This window comes from Saccostrea cucullata, unplaced genomic scaffold, assembly GCF_032062105.1.
Source record: "Saccostrea cucullata isolate Sc308-1 unplaced genomic scaffold, CSIRO_AGI_Scuc_v1 ctg1887, whole genome shotgun sequence".
NCBI lineage: Eukaryota > Metazoa > Mollusca > Bivalvia > Ostreida > Ostreidae > Saccostrea > Saccostrea cuccullata.
Window position 1 is genome coordinate 55,938 of NW_026937350.1, and position 23,977 is coordinate 79,914.

Genomic DNA, 23,977 nt, shown 5'->3' on the forward strand with positions numbered 1-23,977 from the left:
CTTTGTTAACGCTTATATGATGGAAACGTAAATGCGAAATATATTGCATTCGTCCAAAAATGGAATCTGAACCCATTCTATATGAAAATCGAAACTTCCTGAAAAATTGTACGCTTCAACAAACCCGTTCATTTAAATCACACTGACAGATGTTGATAATGCATATACCTTGTAGCATAGTGGTTAAAGCCGTCGGTCTTGAACCAAACCCTGCGCCTTCGAGAGTGTTCGAATCATACGTGAAGCTTTTTCTTTTTTGTTTTCATATGTCTTGAAAACATGAGTGAAAAATAAATTATTAATTAAATATTAAAACAATGAAATACAGAATTAAATGTGTAAAAGATGACATAAACAATATGATTTTGAAAAATATAACTTTTATAATTGAGAAATGTATTTTCTCGTCCGTGCCTTGTACGCCTCCATTGTTTAGAAAGTTAAAACAATCATCATAAAAATGGGCTGAAAATGGGCTCTATTTTTATTTCATTTTTAAACATTGATATAACAAGTGTTTTAAATGATAGTACATGTATCAACAACATGACAATCTTGACATCAATTGATAAAGAGTGGCTTTTATTACAGCAACTAAAATAGCTTTTCAGAAATTGAATTTTGAACATCCAGATAAACAAAAAACTATTTGTTACAATCTTTCAAGGCCTAAAATTTTTTCTTCCTCGATCCCGATTCCCGACCGACTCGCTAAAATGGGAGAACTCCACGAGAAGAGAAAAACATTGTCGTGGCAGCCTACAACTCGACATTTAGACACTAGTATATCGAAGATGTTTTATAATTTAACAATATAGTTATTTTCATCCAGATGTTCCTCGATATATCCCAGGAAACCTGAAATAAAGATACCAGAATTTACCACATCTATTTCATATTTTGATGTTTTAGGGACTATATAGACAAGACAAGCCAACTGAAAACTAAATTGTGTGAAAAACAAGATGACTTACGCTTTTCTTATTCTATGTAGTGTTATTAAACTATAACCTGCTTGAGGTGTATATTTGCTTCTCAAGAGCTTGCTTTGAGTACGCTCATTTTTTAAAATATAGGCTTGCTACTCCCTTATAGGTTGATGGTACATGGATTTCAACGACCTTATTTAAAGTCGGCATTTTGTAAATTCTATGGTCGCTATAATGACCTTGTTATCAAAAATTACCTATTTTGGGGTAGTATTTTGGCTTACTCGTTTCATACTTTTTGTTCGGCCTTTGTTTTTATGAATTTGACTACAGAGTTCCTTCCACCTTATCAGTAAATAAAGCGGCTGGCAAGACTCGTCATCAGAGATGTTTTCTATACCTATACACCTGATCCCACCTCTGATAGTTCCAGCGGCTCGTGTTAAATTATGTCCCTTTAACAGATTTGTATTGTTTATGATTTTTAAAAGATCGATTATTGTTCGTTATCCTCACATTTTACTTTCTTTGATTTTATTTATTTTTTAAAATGTTGAATGATTTAAATCTAATACAACTTCTTTGGTATTTTTATAATCTATACAAGGTATCTGATTTTCATTAACTTTTTAATTGTATACTGTAGAAGAAGTACATGTACTGTACTTCTGAAATTTCTCCTTTACGAAATTTCTATGACATCTATTTTGGTGAGGATTACGCACATGTCTTCTAATCATATTTTAATGTTTTCAGGAAAATTTTAAATCCAGTATAGGTTCATTAAAATCCATTGACTGTTAGGTATTGATGAAACTTTTTTGAAGGAACCCGTGAGTGTTATATTGGTTACCAAGTGGAATTCAAGATAATCCTTTATATAAATACAGATTTAATGTAACAGACTTTGCCGATTCTAGTATCCAAGATAGCTTTTATTAATTTAGAAAGACTGAGAAATATTGTTAACTGATGGGTAAAGAACGGTATTTGTTTAATTAAAACAGTACTGTGTTATTCTAAAATTAAGATTCGTAAAATAAGTAATTAGTATACATGTACATTTTATGAATAGCTCTTGATTTATGTCAAAAAAGGTGAAGACAACGAATACTCTAGAGACAGAATACGGTGTCTGTGGGGAGAAGGAGTCCCCTATCGACCTGGGTGTTCTTCTCTGTCATGCTCTGGTCAATGGAGGAATCTGTAGTCACTCTGATAAATAGGGGCAAAACAATAGATATAAAACAAGATAATAAATATGCAATAAAATCAAAATTCTGAGGGGGAGGAAACATTTATAACTAAGACATTTGTACAAAATACATATTGATAAGTTGTATAAGATATTTAAGGATTTGGAAAAAAAATAAGGCTATATATGAACCCTTTATCTAATTTCACATAAATTTTTTCAGAGAAAACACAAACTCTCAATCTTTTATTTTATTTAAGTTTTACGGTTTTGAAAATCCTCTAGAAATTAAAACACTTAATTTGAATCTTTTCTGTACATAGGACAGATTGAAATAACAAAACAATGAAATTAGCATACAATTGATATGATCTATAAAATTATTACCCACAATTTGTACATAGGCAAACGTATCATGGGATGTACATATAATTTCAAACTTTAAAGAATTCATAATTATGCATTTGTACACATTGTTGGACTTGTTATATATTATACATAAGTGCATAAAGTTTATTAAAATAAAATATCATTCATAAAACTAGAACACACTCTGCAGACCGCAGAGCTAAATGAGGTTATTTCTAAATCTCTACTTTTCTCTAGTCTCTAGAACATTTTCTACCTCTATTATTTTAAATTAATTAAATTTCTGTTACAGAAAGTGTTTAGAATTTAAAGTTCAAAGCTTAGCGTCTAGAACTGCAGACGACCTATATACATATATAGTAAAATATCTCTCTCTCTCTCCCTCCCTCTCTCTTTCTCTCTCTCTCGGATTTCTAGCACAATGGAATGCATGTCTGACACCGGTGATAAAACAGATTTGTACATATTTGTATTTTACAAAATGGTCAGCTGTGAAAATGAGATTACATTGGTTCATACACCGCACGCACTATAAGGTTCACATTTCATCACGGGTCAGTTTGCTGCCGGTTGTCGCACACTGTGTTACGATCCTTTTGATTGGTCAATGTAATATCCATTCCATGAATAGGTTTATAACTGGTCATTTTTACATTTTTCGCCACCCGTGTGCCTTAGGTCCAAATTTAAAACAAAGTTTCTTCGGAAGTCCTCGGTCTTTGGGAATATCTGCAAAATATCCTTCTTTCCTGGAATATCTATAAATAAAAAGGAAAGTGTGATTCCGAGGTTTAAAGCGCATGTACACGTAATCAAAAGCTATAGAATAAGCCAATAACTGGGCGAATATGAGATGATTCAATAATGATGCACAGAGAATCTTTCGTCATCTCAATGATTTACTAACTTCACACTAGAAAATACAGACATTGAAATAACATGCCTTGTTATACATGTATGCATGATATATGAAGATTTAGTTCACTTATAGGTAAAGCTCCAAAAACATTAAATTGGTCACTCATCCCTGAAAAAATTAGAACTGACAGTCAAAGCATTCGAATCTACACATGACTGACACACAATATCCCTTGATACTTTAAGGTATATATTTCATTTACAAAGAAATGATCTACACATATCCGAACTGATTACTCATCTAGAAAGTAGAGCTTAGATACATGTACATCACCAAATCAAAAGCAAAACTGAAGTACATGTATAAGCACCACTAGTGCAGGTTTGGTTTAAAAAAAGCTTTTACTTCCTTTGTAATTGACCCACTCCAAAACTTTTAATAGGAAGACTCAAGCTGTGGGTATAGCCTTCTCATCATGTTTCCATTTTGCGAATATGCGATAAATTAATTACAACTAAACTTCTATGTCTGTCAAGGGTGATTTAAAACACGTTTAGAAATGCTAATTGGTTTATCATAATGAATTATTTAACATCACGAAAAGACAACGGATATTTAAGAGAGCATTAGCAAAAGGAATATAACTCGTGTCGAAAAATGAACAATTAAGAGTTATCTCTCTTTTCAAAATTAGCACATTACCTCAAAGAACGACTTAGTTTCTCGTACGTCATCTTAGACCTGTTATTTTTCTTGCTGCCCCATTGCTTGGCTACCTCATCTGACTTCACTACCCGGAATATCCCCTCCGCCTCCGATTCCCATTTTATGATTCGTGGACAGTATTTATCATCGTGTAGAAGGTCTCGAATAAACTCCCACAGGTGGTAAACACTGGACGCTAGATCAATTTAACTTTTTTATTATAAAATTTCTATGTTTACGATAAAAAAGGATTTTTTAAAATTTTATAATACTAAAAGTAAAAATAAAAGAGCACACTGTACTGAGAAAATTAAGTAAAAGATAACTATATTAACACTATATAATATATTTGAGAATTTTTTAATTTGATTCATTTTAAAGTATTAAAGCTTCTATAAACACGTACTCTGTCCCTTCTTTCTGCCCGGACGTTTCTTTTTTTCGGAACTACTGGAATGTCCGTCACTGTCCGTCTCACTCATGACCTCGTCCTCATCGTCATAGTATTTGGACGGTAATATTGACGGATCAGGAAGACCCAGGTTTGGTTCCTTTTTTATTTCTACCTCTGATAGAGCCGGGTCCCTGTTGGGGAGGTTCACTCTTTGTAAGGCGATCATTCCGGAACCTCGAGTGTTATTTACCTCGCCTGAAGAATCTGAAATTGGATGAATATTGTGCAATGTAGGCATGCATGTAAATACCCAACCATAAAAATATATACTGTAACAGTATGTAATATCCACCGTAATTTAAGCTCTTGTACGGAATTTGTGCAATAGTTTTCAAATAGTAAATCTTAATGTAACCTCAAAATAATTTTAGAATTGAAAAGAACTTCCATAAATATACTTTACACCTGCATTTGTATTACATGTGTATTTTATACTTGATATCGAACGTATGAATTTAAATTTACCAGAACTGTAATCTGAGTTATCTCCTGTTGATCCAGGGCTGTGCGGATATGACGTCAAAGATCCGTCTGCTGGAACCTCAACTTCGTACTGCACGCGACCAAGTTCGCTGGGATCATCAATGTTGACCAGGGGTTGTGACACTGACCACATGGGAAAATGTACCAGGAGATCCTGAGGCTGAGACAATTCGTAAATACTCGATTCTGAAACAAAACAATGGCTTTGATGAACACAGTCTGCTGTCTACGTAACGTAAAGCGCTAAACAGAGGACTTTCTTCAGTTCACAACCTCTCGAAAACCGAGGAGTGACACGCTACTACATTGGCTCTTAGACACCGGTAAACAAAAGTACTTCTGATTCAAGGGCCAAAAAAAGTCAGTCCTTTAATAAGATATGATCTTTGATTTTGTAACTTCCTTATCTTTATTAAGCAGCAAAACCAGCAGACAGCTTATTGAACAACTACTTGATTTTTGTATTCTGTTATACAGAGAAATCTAATTATTAAAATATTTTATATGTATTAGATTTCTTTAAATCTAACCTTGTAAATGAAGATAAAAAGATTATAATCATTTTGTTAATTCACTTGTTTAATGGGTGAAAGAAAAATAGTGATCTACATGTATCACATTTATCAGAAGAATGAATTTTTCCCTTTAACTGTTTAATAATCATATGATTAAACATTTCTAAATTATATGTATTTATCTAATTCAATAACATCTCAAATTACGCAACAAAATTCGATAATTTATTCTATAAACATATTATAATATGCACTCGTCATTAGCCAGATTTCCTCTGTATTGTGCAGTTTAAATACCCAATGTCAGGTCTGCACGCAAGGTTTGTTTTCATGGAATTTGTTGTCGGTTCGCAGAACCGAAACTTGCCTTCTATTCGGAGTAAAACGTGCAGACAACCACGTGACATGTAATTTTTATATACACAATTCACTGACTTTATTGAAAATGCTAGATCTTTCAAACTAATTTTAAGTCGGGCATCTACAAAGGCCTCAAAATACATATAAAACTGGATGCCGTGAAAGTAAAACTCATTTTTGAGGAAGGATAAATTTTGATATGCAAAAAATTAAGGGTAAATTACAGAATAAATAATATGAATATGCAATTTTATGCACAAAGCTTTCGCTATATTAGTATTGATTGATGCATTTAATTAACTACAAAATGTTTCACAATGTTTTTAATATGATAAATCTGTTCATTACATTTTACTGGGCAAAGTGGTGAAAATATCAATCGTTACAAATTAAGTAGTTTACAGTTGAATAGTCATAATAAAGTTAAGAGCACCTTACTGTTTGAAGCCGTCTGCCCTGGTCAAGGAAGTGAAACTGATAACGGCATTATAATTATATGCACCTCCTGAAATACCCATGCAATTATTACTTCCGGGTTCTATAAATTCAGTTGTACGAGATCGTTATCAGTTTCACGTAATCGAACACCGCGTATAAATTGTTATCCGTGCTTTATGGCTACAGTACAAACACATGCATACAATGCTATTCTATGTCGGGACGGGGCGTGGATATATTGTAAACAGGATACTATTTTTGTGGAAAACCTAATTGACAATTGCCCAAAGAAAAATTCACGGATTTGCTTAGTGCAAGTTATCCCTAAAACTACCTTATAACATTCCGTTAACGTGTAAAAGACGCATATCAGCAAAAGATAATGATTCTTTTTATCATATCCTTGGTATTATAATGACAAGTGTTTCTATAAAATACAAAGGTATTTGCAGATGATTACAGGAACTAAAACCCGCGGAAGAATTACACCAAATAGGGAAATATTTATCAGCGCAGTTTCTACTTTCGTTTTGTTTATCTTACCTTCTGTAAGGGCTGCTGGATTTAGGAAGTCGCTCTCATCCAGCCCGCGTGTGTCAGAGGCAGTTCCCGTCATGCTGTTTAAGGAGAGGTCCAAAGGTCCGAAGTCGTCGGTACTGAGAGATTCCGTTAGAACATCGGCCAGCTGAGAAAAAAAAGACACGGAAGTAAAATACCTGCAAAGTGATCTGGGTCGCAATGTCAATACACTTCACGTCAAAAGATTGTTGAGCTCTAACACAATGTTTAAATGTCCTGGCTGACGGTGCGAAGGTACCTAATTCAATAGGGATAAAAATAAACTCCAGTTATCACCCAAATAAGGGTATTTCCCGAGAAATATTTCTTGTGAATTATAGCATTTGGGTGTATCTATTGATCTTTATGAATTTTAATCATTAAATGTGACGATAGCGAACATTGATCTCTCAAGTCCAATAAAGAAATCAAATGAACAGGAACATATAGGGACCCCTGAAAAAAAAACAGAGGTGGGATCAGGTGCCTAGGAGGACTAAGCATTCCCTGTTGACCGGTCACACCCGCCCTGAGCCTCTGTATTGTTCGGGTTATGGTCTACTCCTAGTCAAACATTACTTCATTGCTTGAGCAATTGAAAGTAAAATTTTCCAAATACTTTAGTACCTCGTATTATTATTTGACAGATAATATTACTAAATATTATAATACATTTTTGTACATTAACTGCATGCAAATATTGATATATGTGGATCTATGGAAATTAAACACTATAGTAGTAGTAAATATACATCCCATTTTTGTATTTATTGGACCGAAAACCCTTAGCTAGTGAAGATGTATATATTAAAACTAATACAATGGCAACTTTTATGTAATCCGAGTTTCCTCTTACGATTTTGAGAAAAAGCAGGGTGTAGAGTTAGAAGAATATTTTATTAGCTTTTAGGTTGCTTCTCTTGAATCATTTGAATTTACTGACTTAACTTGAACTCAAAAAATTCCAAGTTTTAACCTTCCATAGACAATTACTGTTTACTTACCGACGGGAAAATGTGGGCTGCCATGATCCCATTGAAGACGTCGGCCCTGCAAGGAAAAAAAATGATTCAATAATAAAAATTGATAACTTAGAGAATGGGGCTAAAATACGCTGTGGTTGCTGTCCAGTTCATTTAGAATTTTGTGGATAAAACATTTAAATGAATTAAAAACAGTTTCTATCAGAAGTACAACATCATCCTCAAATGGGTCAAAATTAATGCGTCACTCCCTGTGCTGTAAGTAGCCGCAGTCCTAAAGAAATTGTCATTACAGTTTGAAAGGACCGTGAAATGAATAAATCATTAAAACATACAAAAATAAAAGACCGAAATTTAAAGTCTAAATTATATGTTCAAAAAGCAAATAATATTGACATATTTCAACCTTTAACTTCCTGCCTTTGTAAGGATAAGGAAAAAAAACAAATTGATATAATTTAATCTACATTGTGTTATATATCAGATCATGAAAAAAAGGAGATTATGAAAAGCAATCTAGCTCAAAGGTCCATTCAAACAATCTAAATCAGGAGCAGAGCAAACTCGGACCTACAAAACATCATATGTGGGATCAGGTGCCATGGAGGAGTGAGCATCCCCTACTGACCAGCCACACCATATTAATAATTGTATTAAATAACCATATAAATAAACATATATTAAAACACGTAAAGATTTAGGTATGATGTAGATTATTTTTTTAAAAAGACATCGCACCTATATATATACCTCAATTTTACTAAGCTTCCAGCATAGGAACAAGTCAGAGTAACCTGATTATTTTTAAGCTAACTTGTCAATAGATTTGGCATTGGGAAAGGGGGGGGGTCTTTTACATGTAATATCCTCGGAGTGGGCTACCCATCTTCACGCTTTTTTATTTGAGGCAGATTTCTTTTCATGTATTTTTTTTATTTTAATATCGACAGAATTGTTTTCGATCTTTCGATGCTAAACTGTCTTTCTTAAAAGATAACATTCGTTGAGTTGAGCTTTACTATCTTGAAGTTTGTTGCAACTTTTACAATATCTCATTAAACTTTTTAGCTAAAGTCTGAAATTCTAAGACGAAAGAAATAGATATTAAAACTAAAAATTTATATGGACTAGGTCATTTTTAATATCGGTTATGCATTTTATAGAAATAAGTTTTGAAGCGAACATTTTGCACTTGTATTGATAAAAACTTCAATTATAAAATAGCTATCAGATTTAGAGCAAGTAGACATGATATAAAATTCCATTACGGATTTTCACAGAATCTCGGCCTTTCTCGGTAAATGACATGATATTGGAAATTAGATAAGCATAATAACACAGGGAGGTTTGAACGCCTATGACATACGAAAACTATCATCTGAAAAAAAAAAAATAAAATTCTCCTTCACCTTTGGCCCAAAGTTACACGAAAACTTTAAGGTTAATTATCATGTGAATGAGCGTTTTTAGCTTTACAGTATTCTTTTCATAGTCTACAGAAATGTAACAATCATTTCTATTTATTTAATTTCCGTTTAAATGATTCATTGTATTCAGAAAAAATGACTATTAAATCTTTCTTTTCAATACATTGTTTACACGTATACAAAAGTTCACTTTTCTAAGTTCCATTGTTTTACATGAATTAAAACTCTCTCACCTCATTGACTATATGTCCCTGTTTATAAACACTATTTACAAGGGGGGAAATTCCCTAAACATATCTGGAGAAGTCTCGACTTTCGTTTCAGCGTATACTCAGATATGTAAACTGAGAAGCGCTAGTTTTATTTTAAGAGACATCCCATGGAACACGCAAACCTTACACCACCTATCACAAAAGACTGAATTAAAGCTGAAACTATCGGTATCCAGTTACTTCGTAGGTTCCCACACAGACAAAAAGATGTGAACTTTGAACGGTTTTGTTTAGGAGAGAGATGCCCATTGGGTACATATATACCTGACTAGGGGGTTTATAATGATGACAAACACCCCGTATTACCTGTCTGACCATTATTCTCTGTACTGTAAACATACCATTTAAAAACGTTTCTACAAATATTTATTGCAATATCCCCTCCCCCTCCCTCACAAACAAATATTACCAAAATTCAGACGCTGAAACATTACATTATATAAATATTAATTCTTGACTGAAATAACAACCGTAGCATACCACAAGAAAGCCTTCATAGATATATTCATTTTGTAACAGCATGTATACAGAGAAGCCTTTCATGTAACCGAAGTACATACTACTTTACAGTGAATGTCAAGCTGAAGCGAAGAAAGCGTCTAAGTTCGAAAATCCAGTAAAATTGTCCTCCGACAATTCTTTTGCATTGAATTTCAATCTCTCTAAAAGATTATTAATTTACGTGTAACTAATTGTCTAAAACAGTTAAATAGAATGTCTAAAATATTTTTTTTTTGTTTTTGCATAAATTTATCTTACATATAGGGGCAAAATATGCTTACTTTCAAAATTTCCAATTAATGCCGTTTGAAGTAATCATTTCTTTTTCTTAAAATAACGTAAAATTATAATTACACAAAGGTTATGTATGGGCCTGTATCATTGAGATGGTTCCATTATTTTATATATAATTTGAAACGAGTTTACAGAGGAAAATAATTTAAAAGGCTTCAGGGGTTAAAACATCGTCTCAAGCCACGGTCCGGAGTCCGCATATAGCTCTCTCCCAGAATGGGAGAGGATAATACATTATGGCCGTGGTTTGCGACGATGGTGTTAAAAGTACCGTCTGATAAGAAAGGTAAAATTCTTCGAATTAAAGATTTATTCTATTCTTTCTTCTAAAAACCCATGTTTTATGGCCACAATGCAAATCAGTCGATATGCTGTCTATACACATATTCCTTATTATTCGTCACCTATGCATTCCATTGTAACAAGAGAGCCAGTTTCTATTATAGGTGAATTTTAAATCCTGTTTTTGAATCACGTATGTTTTGACTAAATATCGGGTGATAAAATCATTTGTTAATTTCCTTACAATTTGCTCAAAATATTTTTCATTCAGTACTGTATACAGGTATATTTTTAATAAGCTTTGGAGCCAAACCATGAGCCAGGAATAGATATTGGATAGTTTTGTTTCATTTTAGAGATCCGCCAAATTTACTATAATTGTTTTTCTCTGGACACATTTTTTCATCAAATTAAACCATTGGATGCGTCAAAAATAAGAAAGAAATATAAATGTTCAAACATTATTTTCAAAAATGTATGTACATTTATTGTATAGAACCGTTGGCTTCTAACCCCTGACCTCTACATATTTTTATACAGTTATTTATTGTATAGAACCGTTGGCTTCTAACCCCTGACCTCTACATATTTTTATACAGTAATTTCTTCCTTGTCGTTATCTTACAACTTGTAAAAAAGGTCAGTCTATTTTTAGGACCCTTGACTCAACTTTTATAGAAGATTCTCAACTTCAATTGAATTTTAAAACACTTTTAAAGTTCAGTAACCTTTTTAAAAACTACAAGTAATTGCTTCCACTGAAAATATTACGCAACAAGTTGATCCAGCGTGATAAACGTGAAAGCCTTTATTTTTTCTCCTTTTATGCCAGGAGTTAAATGATGCATTAAAGTCACTTAGATTTTACTGCAGTTGGTACTCTCATTAAGAAAACATGAAAACTGTACTGTCACAAAGTTGGTCTTTTCTGCTAAATAACAAAATTAAAAAAGTATTCAAATTTTTCCCATTTGTAGTTATTGCATGTAATATTCGATTGTGGTACATGTTCATGTTATCCCATTCACTCAGAATTAAAAAAGCTCCTCCTGACTTGTGTTAGTGCCTTTAAGTATCAGCTTTGTTCACAACAAATTAGGAGAGATTCTGGATCGATATAAAGAGAAAATCTGCTCTGCACAGCAAATGCTTGGCCAGGAATCTAGTGAAACTGGAATGTCAACCAGACAGAACGACATAAACGGACTTATTACGATTTCTTACTTTGAAAACAAAAACGGTACAAAATCTAACCTGTGCAGGTAAAAGGTATAAAACTAACCTGTACTGCATTGCTGCACAATAAAACAAGACACTTATGAAAATTAAAACATCCAAACAGATTCAGTATAGCACTAGAGAGAGACTTCCATGTTGAAGTGAACAAAACTCTTCCTTGTTAACACCAAGTGTAAATATCTACAGCTGAACACGTTCATTTGATAGCTTACACTGCACTAACGACATTGGTCCATTTAGGACTGTCTAGGAAGAAATTATATATGTCACTCTGCCTTCTTTGCTTTCACGATTTGTTTGGGGTGGCAAAAAAAAGGGGGTTCACTTACCTGAGATTTAATGTGTCTAGATAATAAATCTTACATACTTTATATTTATCACAGAGGTGCACTTTTCTTATCTGACAATAAAAGCAATTCAAACTGATCGATAACACAGGTACATGGGGTATGGAACCCCGTCCCCGGGTCCGCCCTCTTTTCCTTTTTGTCAAATCAAGGATCGACAAAATCTTTTACTTTTGTGTTTTCTAGTATTCATGATCATTACATAGCATCGATGATGTAATTCTTTTGTTTCAAAACGCTATTTAAAATATCTCGTTTCGTCTACATATTCTTCGAAAGAAAAAGCAAAAGATTTAATAACAAATCCAAGTAAGGCAGGGGAGATATTGGTCTCAAGAATTACCCAGGCAAAACGACAACAACATACCCAAATATTACAGAGAAAGATGATGGTCGTAAGAATTACCAAGGCAAAACGACAACAACATACCCAAATATTACAGGGAAAGATGATGGTCGTAAGAATTACCAAGGCAAAACGACAACAACATACCAAAATATTACAGGGAAAGATGATGGTCGTAAGAATTACCAAGGCAAAACGACAACAACATACCAAAATATTACAGAGAAAGATGATGGTCGTAAGAATTACCAAGGCAAAACGACAACAACATACCAAAATATTACAGGGAAAGATGATGGTCGTAAGAATTACCAAGGCAAAACGACAACAACATACCCAAATATTACAGAGAAAGATGATGGTCATAAGAAGATCAAAATAGCGTACCCAAATAATACGGAGGAATGTGTAAGAATTGCAAAGACAAGACCATGCGAATAGAATAACCTACCAAAATAAGACTGAGAAAAATGATAGTCGTAAGAATTACTAAGACAATATGAAAATGACATACCCAAATAATACAGAGGAAGATAATTGTTGTAAGAATTACAAAGACATGACGAGAATAAAATACCATAATAATATTGGAGAAGTTGATGTTAGTACGAATTACCAAGACAAGACAACATAATTATCGTAATAATACAGAGAACGATAATGGTCATTAGAATCATCAAGACAAGACCACAATGACATAGCCAAATAATAAAGAGTTAGATAATAGTCGTAAGAATTACCAATACAATAGCAGAATATTATACACAAATAATACAGAGGAAGAAACACGGTCGTAAGAATTAACAAGACAAGACAAGAATAAAATACCAAATAAATACAGAGGAAGATAATGGTCGTAATTAAACATATGGAGATAACGAACAGTATTAAAGATAAAAGTCCATCAAACAATACAAAATAGGAGCAGACCAAACTCAGACCTCCAAAACATCAGAGGTGGGAACAGGTGTCATGGAGGAGTGAGCATCCCCTGCAGACCGGTCACATCCGCCGTATGTTCCTTGTCATGATCGCAAAATATCGGAAAAATTACCAACACAAGACCACAATGACATATCCAAATAATAATAATACAGAGGAATATAATGGTCATAAGAATTACCAAGACAAAACTAGAAAAAACATACCCAATATTAAAGAGGAAGAGAATGGTCGTAAGAATTACCAAAACAAAATCAGACTAACATACCAAAATAATACAAATTACGATAATGGTCGTAAGAATTACCAAGACATGACCAGTTTAATATAGCTCAAAAAAAGGGAGAAGATGATGGGCTCAAAAAGAAGATCGACATCAGAATAAAATACCCAAATAATACAGAGGAAAATAATGGTCATAAGAATCACCAAGACAAGACCAGAAAAACATACCAAAATAATACAGAGAGAGATTACAATCGTAAGAATTACCAAAAAAAAAAAACAACAAACAAACAAAACACATTGATACACTTTTTAATGAGAAAGAGGAAATACAGGTCGGGAAATAAACAAATAAGACCATATTAATATTCTAATAAAAGATTTCGGGAAAAATCTCAATTTTAATCGGCAATAATTGCTTCAGAAATGATCATATCAGACAGTAAGAAACTAGCTAACCTGCAGAGAGAGAGAAAGAGTTTTAAGGTTTCTTTAATATTGTTGATCATCTTTAAACTCTCTGAGTAAAACTGATTGTTCATACAAGTCTATAAGAAAAGTATTGAACAGAGGCTTTCTCTAAGAAATATTTACAAAAATTACAATTTCTGCAGATTCTTCTATCTACATCCTGTTTACAGAGAGACGTTTCCAAAGTTTCTTTATTTCCTTATTTTCTGTGTTTTTCTCGTGGATAAACGTTCGCTGGTAACATTTTAAAGATACATTGATAAATCAAGGAAGACGAAAGTTTTTGTCATCCTATACAAAATTCACCGAATCTACTTCTCGGGTAGCATTTAAGGAATGAAGCTTATCTTAACCTATGTTACACGATATAACATAACTTGGGACAGTTTACGCTTTATAAACCGCGTTTAACATAGTTTAAAGTAAGCTTCATTCCTAATAAAATTTCAGTGTAGAAAATAAGATAATATTTCCTCCAAAAATGGCTTCAAATTGAGCATATTTTGAAATAAACGTCAAGCGAAGTAAAACGTTTTCGACGTAACGTTTGATGTAGGCAAGATATAAAATAAATCTTTAATCAAATCAAATGACGTGTTACAACTAAAATTAAATCATATATGTGTACAATCGTTTTGACACGAACACATTATAGCAATTTTACATTTATATACAAATTTAGAATTGCAAATTAATGCCATGTATGAATAGGAATCCCTATGGGAATGTTTTCTCTATGTTCTGATCGTATTTTGTGTATATATGAATATGACTTGTTATATGTTTCTCATCTTCAAACAATGAATGCATTCTTCATGACCAACAAGAAATATTTACTTAAACTGTTGCGGATTCAGGATGTTAATAAGAATACACAACCTGAATATTTGAGTGAATGACTTTAAAAATGCACTATACCAACACAATTAATCTGTGCCTAATTATTGAATTAATCACCTTTAAAGGAAGAGGGGCTCCTGCCTGACCCATCCATCCCTTCCCCTTTCAAGAAACCTGGCAACGGCTCTGGGAAAACAAAAATATTTGCGTTTTAAAAATAGGGTTCTGTTCCTTAAAAGAATCGGAAATTGGTTTTTAAAAGTTGAAGCAATCAGGAACTGGCCTGAAAAACAGTAGAAGCGAACCAAGAAAGACAACTCCTTAAAATCATCGTGCTTGAGATTATCGTACAGGTGCTACATAATAAATATTATGTCGACACTTTACGACTTATCAATGCATTATTTATGGAATTTAATCTTTATTGTCTGTGAAGGAAATTAAATTCATATTTTTAATCTAAACAATTAATTAACAACATTGAAGCGAAGTTAGGCCCCTAAAATCTTCTTTTCTTTTCTTTTTTTTTTTGAAAAGGCTTTAGAAAATGTCCAGGAAACTATTATCAAAGCAAGACTTTGTACTTAAGAAAAACAAGGAAATGAATACTTAATGGACTCCGGTCACTGAATAAACTTTACAGTAAAGAAAACAAAACCTAGGGCCGAGTATCTGTGCCGGAATTAACTAAAACGAGGCTCCTCTGGCATGCATGTAATTTCTAAGCCGGGAGATTAGAGAGAGAGAGAGAAAGAGAGAGAGAGAGAGAGAGAGAGAAAAAAAAAACAAGGAAATATTATACTGCTTATATACTCGGGCACTGTGATGGGAAGAACTCGACACAATCACAGCGTATAACACTTCCTCAATAAAAACAGAGACAATGGCGAATAATAAGAACTCGCCCCTGGCATGTAAACAATACATTTATACATATGTATACACGCCAGATGTGTAGCATGTTAGCAGATGATCCGAGATATTATCGTATGATTGTACACACGTTTAAAGTATTCGAGCAAAATTATATAAGCTACTAAGAAAAAACAGCTGTTGTCAAGAAAAGGTTTAAATGACCAGTAAACCTGCGTTACACAGATCTAAAGTCGCTAGTAGGAGTAATCCATCATAGGCAAAAATCAATAAGAAGTATTTCAACATGACTAGCCTTATACCATAAATTAAACACCAACAGGAACTAAATAAAACCCTGAATACGATAGATAGGACACTAACATGCATTTTGATTGTGAAATGGACAAGTGTATATTTCTGTGAATGGCGGGAATGATGGTTACCTGGCGTCCACGATGGCCACCCATAGCATACTCTCAGTCAGCCAATTCTACTTCCTCCTCCGTCGCTCTATTCATTTGAGAAAAAAACACTGAGCGCTGACTGGTCCTCCCGCGTTTTTATCGCCCGAATTTACTTCCTCGTCTCGATAGTACATGTACAGACAGTCAGATTGTAAATGTAGTATTACTCCACGCCTTAAACAAATCTTCAGGAGGAATCCATGTTTGTTAAACTATATCATCTCATTGTCAATGGCGACTACGTAATTCATGTACAGCGAGGCTCAGTCTGATGGTTTGACCTTGTCTATTCGAGTCAATCTCAGCTAGGACATGTTCATACCATATCTTTTTCTGCTGTTGTTTCCTTATCCCTACTACTCGGCATTTAATTTATGTACATTTTTACGTTCGATACTCTTGCTATGGAAAGGTCAGACCCGAGGTCATTCACTGATACTACACCTTTGCTTATGCAAGAATGACCTATATTAAAACACGAAATGAACTTGCTAATTCCGAATAAGAGATAATGATAAATTTTATTTTACTTCCTGTTTAGCTGTGTAGAAGTACATTAGTTGTGAATATCCGACGCATGTAAACAAAACCTAGCGTATCAGGTGATCTACTGACGGGCGGATCTAAAATTTAGTATCAGTAGATTGGTTCACAACTTTTAATATGTGTCCGGGTTTTGATAATATACTTAATTTTTCATTTTATTCAATAAAACCGCGTTTAATGCTAATGTAATTAATTTTACTTTACAAAAAAATGATATTACTTTTCAAGAAAAAGTATTTAAAAATTGAAATAAAACTGAAATACTTAAATACAAGTTGTTCAACTTCACATGTTTTAAATAATCTGTTCCTTTCTTTTTGTCAAAAATCGAAAATTTGTTACGGCATGTGTGTAAGTGTGATTGTGTGCGTGATTTTTTAAGACTTCCGTCCTAAAGATCTTTTTTTAAACACAAATGTTTCATTTATCAGGGATTTCAATTGTAATTTCAAGAAAAAAAAAAATAGAAATACATTTATTGGAAAAATTGCAAATATTTTCAAGATCTCTTTTTTTTTAATAAAAAAAAATTCTGCATTTATACATAATATTATAAAAATATTGGAAACATTGTAAATATCTGATATAAGGCAAGATTTTGAAAACATGAATGGAAATCCTTGGAGCTTGGTGTTGACATTATTGTTAGCGATTGTTTGTTTATTTTTTTGTCTGTGCTACCCTAATATCAAGAGTAAGAATTATAAGAAAGTAAATAAACATTCTTTGGTGATTCTTATATTTTAATTTTGATTTTTTTTATTTAGCCTTCTTTACACGTGTAAGAGACTGCCTTTTAAAGAACCCAGACCAAAAAAAAAAAAAAACAATTCTGTTCTTCCAAACAGTTTTAATGACATAAAGAAACTTGCAATGGTTCTATATTACGCGCAGTCTTCTTCTATAATCTCAACTTTTTCCTGACCTGTCTGGGGGCCATAAAACTAAGATGAGCTCACTTTTGATCTCAGTCTCACTTTTCCACTATTAGTTCCTTTGGTTAATATGAGAATAAGACCTAAAGTGACCTCATCTAAGTTTTATAGCCCCCAGGCCTGCTCTGTAAAACCCAGTTTGTCTGAGTATAGGGTCTAAATACGGAAGCCCTTTTAGGACTTATAAAGATTGAATTTGATATAACGAATTGTTGAATTTGATATAGCGAATTTCATTCGTTAAAACAAATTCTTTGAATTCGTTATAATGAATTTAATCTGTTAACAAATTTGTTGAATTCGCTTAAACTAATTCATAAATTTGATGAAATATATGAAGACAACGAACAGTATTGAAGCTCAAAGTCCATCAAACAATACAAAATAGGAGCAGAACAAACACAGACCTTCAAACATCAGAGATGGGATCAGGTGTCATGGAGGAGTGAACATCCCATGCCGACCGGTCACACCCGCCGTGTTCTTCTTGTCATATGCATGATTGGGAAATATCGGAAAATTCCATCGACAATTCAATGGCCTAATATTCAAAATGAAAAAACGCCAGTAAGCATTTGACTCAATGATAAATTGTATTCGCTGACAATGTCATTGTATAGACCACAGAACTTACGAAACGATGACTTTAAACGAGACTGCTGCTATTCTTGTTTCATAAATTTACCTCGATTTAGAAATTGTCCATACGTAGAGCATGCTCTTGCGAATCGAATTAACTGGGGGATATCAACCCCGTATGCAGGTGATGAAGGTATATTGCTGCTAAAGTAAGGTAAATTTACGATTGAAAAGTTTCAAGTGAAATATCCAAATATGAAACAGATGTGTCAAACTCTGTAGTATCTTTTATCTCAAGCTCACAGGCATATATCATGTTAAGCAAATGAAATTTATTAAATTAAATGCATTCTAAAACTTGTTTTCACGAATTAAATTCGTCAAGAGACCTCTTTAATTTGATTAATTTGTTATAATGAATTAAATTCGTTCCAATAATTTGGAAAAATCATTATATCGAATTCGTAAACGTTTCTGAATATTAGTCAAACAGAAAATCAGATGGTAATGGCATACCAACTTTTAAAAAGGGTGACCTTCTTTACCAGGAATAGTAGACATGGCAAATATTCTAAATGAACGATTTAAGGAAGCCTTCACTGAAAAAGTACAGCTGAGGAGTTTTCTAGGCGATATGCGACATGAAGAATGCATGGAGATCTTGAGATTGAAGACCTTAACATAACAGTAAACGGAGTCCTTAATTACTTCACTTGAGGGGCTGAATGTAACCAAAGCTCCAGTAACAGATAACATAGCACCAAAGATTCTCAAAGAATTGGCAGATGATGTGGCCCCAGTCCTTACTTTGTTTTTTTTAACCATTCTTAGCAAACTGGAGAGATACCAGCAGTATGGAAATCAGCCAACATCTGCCCAATAGAAATAATTTGAAAAAGAAAGACATATCAGGGGCCAGTGTCATTAACATGCATCTCCAGGAAGATTATGGAGCACATCGTAAATAGCCACACCATGAACCACTCCGATTTCAACAAGATCACTTACCCACTCCAGCCGGGTTCCGTCGTGGCCTTTCATGCAAAACTAACCTTACAGAGTTCATTGATGACATCACTATCAATATAGACAAGGGAAAACAGACAGAATGCCTTATTATTGGACTTCTCCAAAGCATTTGATAATGTGAGCCATAGTCTCCTAATCCACAAACTCAACCATTACCGAATAAAAGGAAAGACAAGTCAGTGGATCCAAAGCTTCCTTACCAACCGTAGGCAAAGGGTGGTCATGGGGGTGAATCATCTGAAGAGGTGTCCGTAGACTCGGGTGTTCCCCAAGGTACGGTCCTTATTCCCAGTCTCTTTCTATTTTATATCAACTACATGCCAGCGGGCTTTCTATCAACTGTACGACTCTTCGCTGATGATATCGTAGCATACATGACCATCACATCAGATGCAGATGTAGAGAAGCTGCAGGAAGACCTCAACCAACTAGCAGTGTTGGAAGATAAGTTGCTCATGAGATTCCAACCAGAAAAATATAAGGTGCTTAGCATCATTAGGAATCGTAGAGTCATCATGAAAAACTATTATATCCTACATGGCAACAAATTAAAGCATATATCCAGGCGTTACCATCTCGTCAGATTTGAAGTGGACTCAACACATAAATAACTTCATCGCTTAAGCAAATGGCACCATCGCTGTTCTCCAAAGAAACACCAACATGAGTAATAACAACATCAAGGAGAAAGCATACAAATCATTAGTGAGACCAACTGTTGAGTATGCCAGTTTGGACTGGAATATTAATCTAGACGTAGATGTAGATGACATTTACAACTGTGTATGACTGTGTTCTTATAATATATGAGAAGCTTGTGTTTACTTGAATTGATTAGAAACTTTTTTGGAAAAATATTCAAGTAACAATTGAAGAACCACCTCGTGACGTGGATAAATCTCTTTGAACATACGTGTGTCCTTACTCCTACTATTACATGATACATGTGGATGTGTTGAAATAGCATAAACTATATATACATATAAGCGTGGAATGAATGTGTAAGTACATTGTTCCAGTATTTAAGACATTCAGATCTTTACATGTAGGTCGTGTTACATCTGGACTCTTAAGCACCCATAAATACGAACAAAGTGGCACAGGAACACCGCGTTACGGTTAGTTAGAAGTAGATTATGCTGCGCTCTTCAGGCTATTTTAAAGTTTCCAAGTATCAACTTAAAATGTCCACTCAACAAGACCGCTCAGAGAAGGGAAAGGAAGGGACATCTAATGATTTAACAAATAGTTGATTAAGTAGCTACAGACCTTTAATAATAATAAATAGCTGATTCTGTAGCTACAGATTGCTACCGATAACAACAAAATAGCTGGCTCTGTTTTTAACAGAACACTTATAGCCGATTCTGTGGCTACAGGCTTTTAATGGTTGATTCTGTGTCTACAAACTGTTTATGATTACAACAAATAGCTCATTATGTGTGTAGGGACTTCTCCTTATTACATCAAAAAGCTTATTATGTGTCTAGGGACTTCTCCTTATTACATCAAATAGCTCATTATGTGTGTAGGGTCTTCTCCTTATCACAACAAATAGCTCATTATGTGTCTAGGGACTTCTCCTTATCACAACAAATAGCTCATTATGTGTCTAGGGACTTCTCCTTATTACAACAAATAGCTCATTATGTGTCTAGGGACTTCTCCTTATTACAACAAATAGCTCATTATGTGTCTAGGGACTTCTCCTTATTACAACAAATAGCTCATTATGTGTCTAGGGACTTCTCCTTATTACATCAAAAAGCTTATTATGTGTCTAGGGACTTCTCCTTATTACATCAAATAGGGACTTCTCCTTATTACATCAAATAGCTCAATGTTTTTTTCCTTATCACAACAAATAGCTCATTATGTGTCCAGGGACTTCTCCTTATTACAACAAATAGCCCATTATGTGTGTAGGGTCTTCTCCTTATTACAACAAATAGCTGAATCTGAACGTAGCTAGAGACTGCTATTGAATACAACAAATAGCTGATTCTCTGTCTACTTAACACTAATGATAAAAACTACTGACTGATCTTATTTTTTTTTCTTGCTGATACTTATATCAACCAACAATTAATTTTCTCCCTATACAGACTGCAATGAAATACGGTATATGGAGATAACTAACGGTATTCAAGCTGCTCAGAAGACAATTAAACAATACAAAAAATAGGAGTAGAGCAAACACAGACCTCCAAGACATCAGAGGTGGGACCAGTTGCCATGCAGGAGTAAGCACCCCCTGCCGACACACCCGCCGTGTGCTCCTTGTCGTGATCGAGAAATAACGGAAAATCCGTCGTGAATTCAGTGTGTAAAGAATGGATTAATAATTAGTATGAAAAACGTCAGTCAGCATTTGACTCAATAATAAATTGTATTTGCTGACTGTGTTATTGTATAGACCATAGAACTTTAGAAATGATGACTTTAAATGAGACTGCTGGTATTCATGTATCATCAACTTGTTTGTCAATAATTTACCTCGTTTTAGAAATTTTACATACGTAGAGCATGCTTTTGCGCATCTAATCAACTGAGAAATATAATCTCCGTATGCAGGTGATGAAGGTACAGTATGTTGCTGCATAAGTAAGGGAGCTTGGTTGTTAAATTACCATCTCTTTTCCAATTAAAATATCCAAATATGAAACTTTTAACCTCTGTAGTATTTTTTTTATCTCAAGCTCTGATCGCAAGCAACTGATGACAACACACTGTCTCTATACTGCTAATAATCATTTTTCTTTGCTTAACTTGTTACTGCACGGGAGCATATATCCCATACTTAAACTTCCTCACCTCACAGTATGACAGACACTGTCTTAGGTGTTATTGAAACATAAAACATATACATGATATAATCTTTTTTTGTCTTTTTAATTAATTTTTTTCTGCTTTGATTTGAACTGATGAAAATCAAGTTCAAAATAACTAGAAACACAGAATATTTTTTTAAGCTTTCTTTTCGGAATAAAACAAAAGTATGTGACTGCTTTATCCTATTCTAAAATCTCAGCATCTTTACATCTACATTTAATTATAGTTATAGTAACAGGGCAGTTAAAATATTTGATAAAATTAATGAAAGTAACAATTATTACAACATAAAAGTTGACAAAATATCAATGAATGCTAAAGTCATTAACTGAACCAGGAAGATTTCTATAAATAACTCACCGATGGCTGGCGTACCTCGGTCCGTAAGGATGAAACATTTTTTTGGTTTCAGGATTCCACGATAAAAACAACCAAACACTTCTCAAAGTCTACACAGGGATTTTTAAGGAAAACAAGCACAATTTGAAAGTCACATTATGAATATAGAAAGGCCTTTTTTTCGCTTCTTAAACCGGCAAATCGGCTCGGGTTGGCAAAATATTATTTTCCGCCAAGTGTCGCGCGAACAGATAGGGAAAAATAAGCGTATCCGGATTAGCGGGAAATTCACACTTAGGTTTTCTCGTCGTGACCCTTGACTGTTTTCAAAAGAGGTTTTACGTACATGAGTCATTGTTTTCAGTACTTATTTGCATACAATATTATGTCACACAAAATATACAAAGAATTGTTAGTTATATATAATATTTATAATGTTTTAAATTCTGCAGCTACACATGCATGCAATGAAATCAATGGTGAATGGAATCGATTTAGTGAAACAAAAAATGTAGACATGTCTGAAAGAAGTGTGCATATACACATGTATACTCACTCATGTTTGAAGACAGGACAAGAAAACTGCATATTTTGCACAGGTATACAAGTATGCAGTGCCAATTACGTCATATCGATAAACAAACAATTACAACCATGTTGATAATTATTATTCACGGTCGCCATCAATCAGGGGGCTAGTTAATTTGCATATTATACGCTGTTTTCAGAAAATAAAACTGCTGGATAGTATTTTAGAAAGTTCTTCAAAGTTAAAATATTTTTAGCGACCCAGATAATGCTGGGGATTAACCGTGACGGGTTTTTCCAGAACATGTTAACATTGTTAAATTCAGAGAAAAATGTGACTGTGATACAACATTTTTCAGTGAAATATGTGCAATACTTTGTTGATACTTCTACTTTTTTAACATATAAACAAGGCTTTACTCTATCTGAACAACTGTGTTCAACTCTTGCAATGATCGAGCGTTTTCTTATGCTGTGCAGTGGCAGTTTTTCATTTTCCTTTGATATGTCTGTGATGTGTGTGTAAGGTTTGGACGACAGTGTTTAATACATCAGGCATTTAATATGAATTTAGAGTAATCAGTCACTTCATAATTGCAATGAATTTTTCATCAATACATCAACACCACACTGCACCTGTTAAATCGTGTTGGTTTATATTTGTCTGGTAAAAACCCATTTATGAATTATGTTTTAACTTTCTAGAAATTATCTGAAGGGCCAGATATTCCAAATTTTATGCTTCACACATTCTTCGGTGTAAGATGTCAAACAATTCACATGATTTACTTTTATGTTAAAAATTATTAGTATTATATTATTATCGTTATTAGTGT

At 33.6% G+C, this 23,977-nt stretch overlaps 1 protein-coding gene across 5 annotated transcripts; it reads right to left on the reverse strand.

Moving 5' to 3' along the window:
- Positions 1-2,368: 2,368 nt before the first annotated feature.
- LOC134248005 (ETS-related transcription factor Elf-3-like) lies at positions 2,369-23,294 on the reverse strand. 5 transcript variants are annotated; one of them, XM_062730425.1, is made up of 7 exons: positions 23,170-23,294; positions 7,870-7,915; positions 6,851-6,992; positions 4,977-5,180; positions 4,464-4,715; positions 4,055-4,253; positions 2,369-3,251 (listed from the first exon to the last, which is right to left on the reverse strand). In XM_062730425.1, exons 1-7 carry the CDS (start codon positions 23,199-23,201, stop codon positions 3,143-3,145), a joined length of 984 nt encoding a protein of 327 aa, XP_062586409.1. In that variant the 5' UTR covers positions 23,202-23,294; the 3' UTR covers positions 2,369-3,142. The 5 variants fall into 5 exon arrangements, with proteins under 5 accessions (XP_062586409.1, XP_062586408.1, XP_062586410.1 ...); XM_062730424.1 differs by lacking the exon at positions 23,170-23,294 and adding an exon at positions 22,635-22,869; XM_062730426.1 differs by lacking the exon at positions 23,170-23,294 and adding an exon at positions 16,333-16,808.
- Between the last annotated feature and the right edge of the window lie 683 nt (positions 23,295-23,977).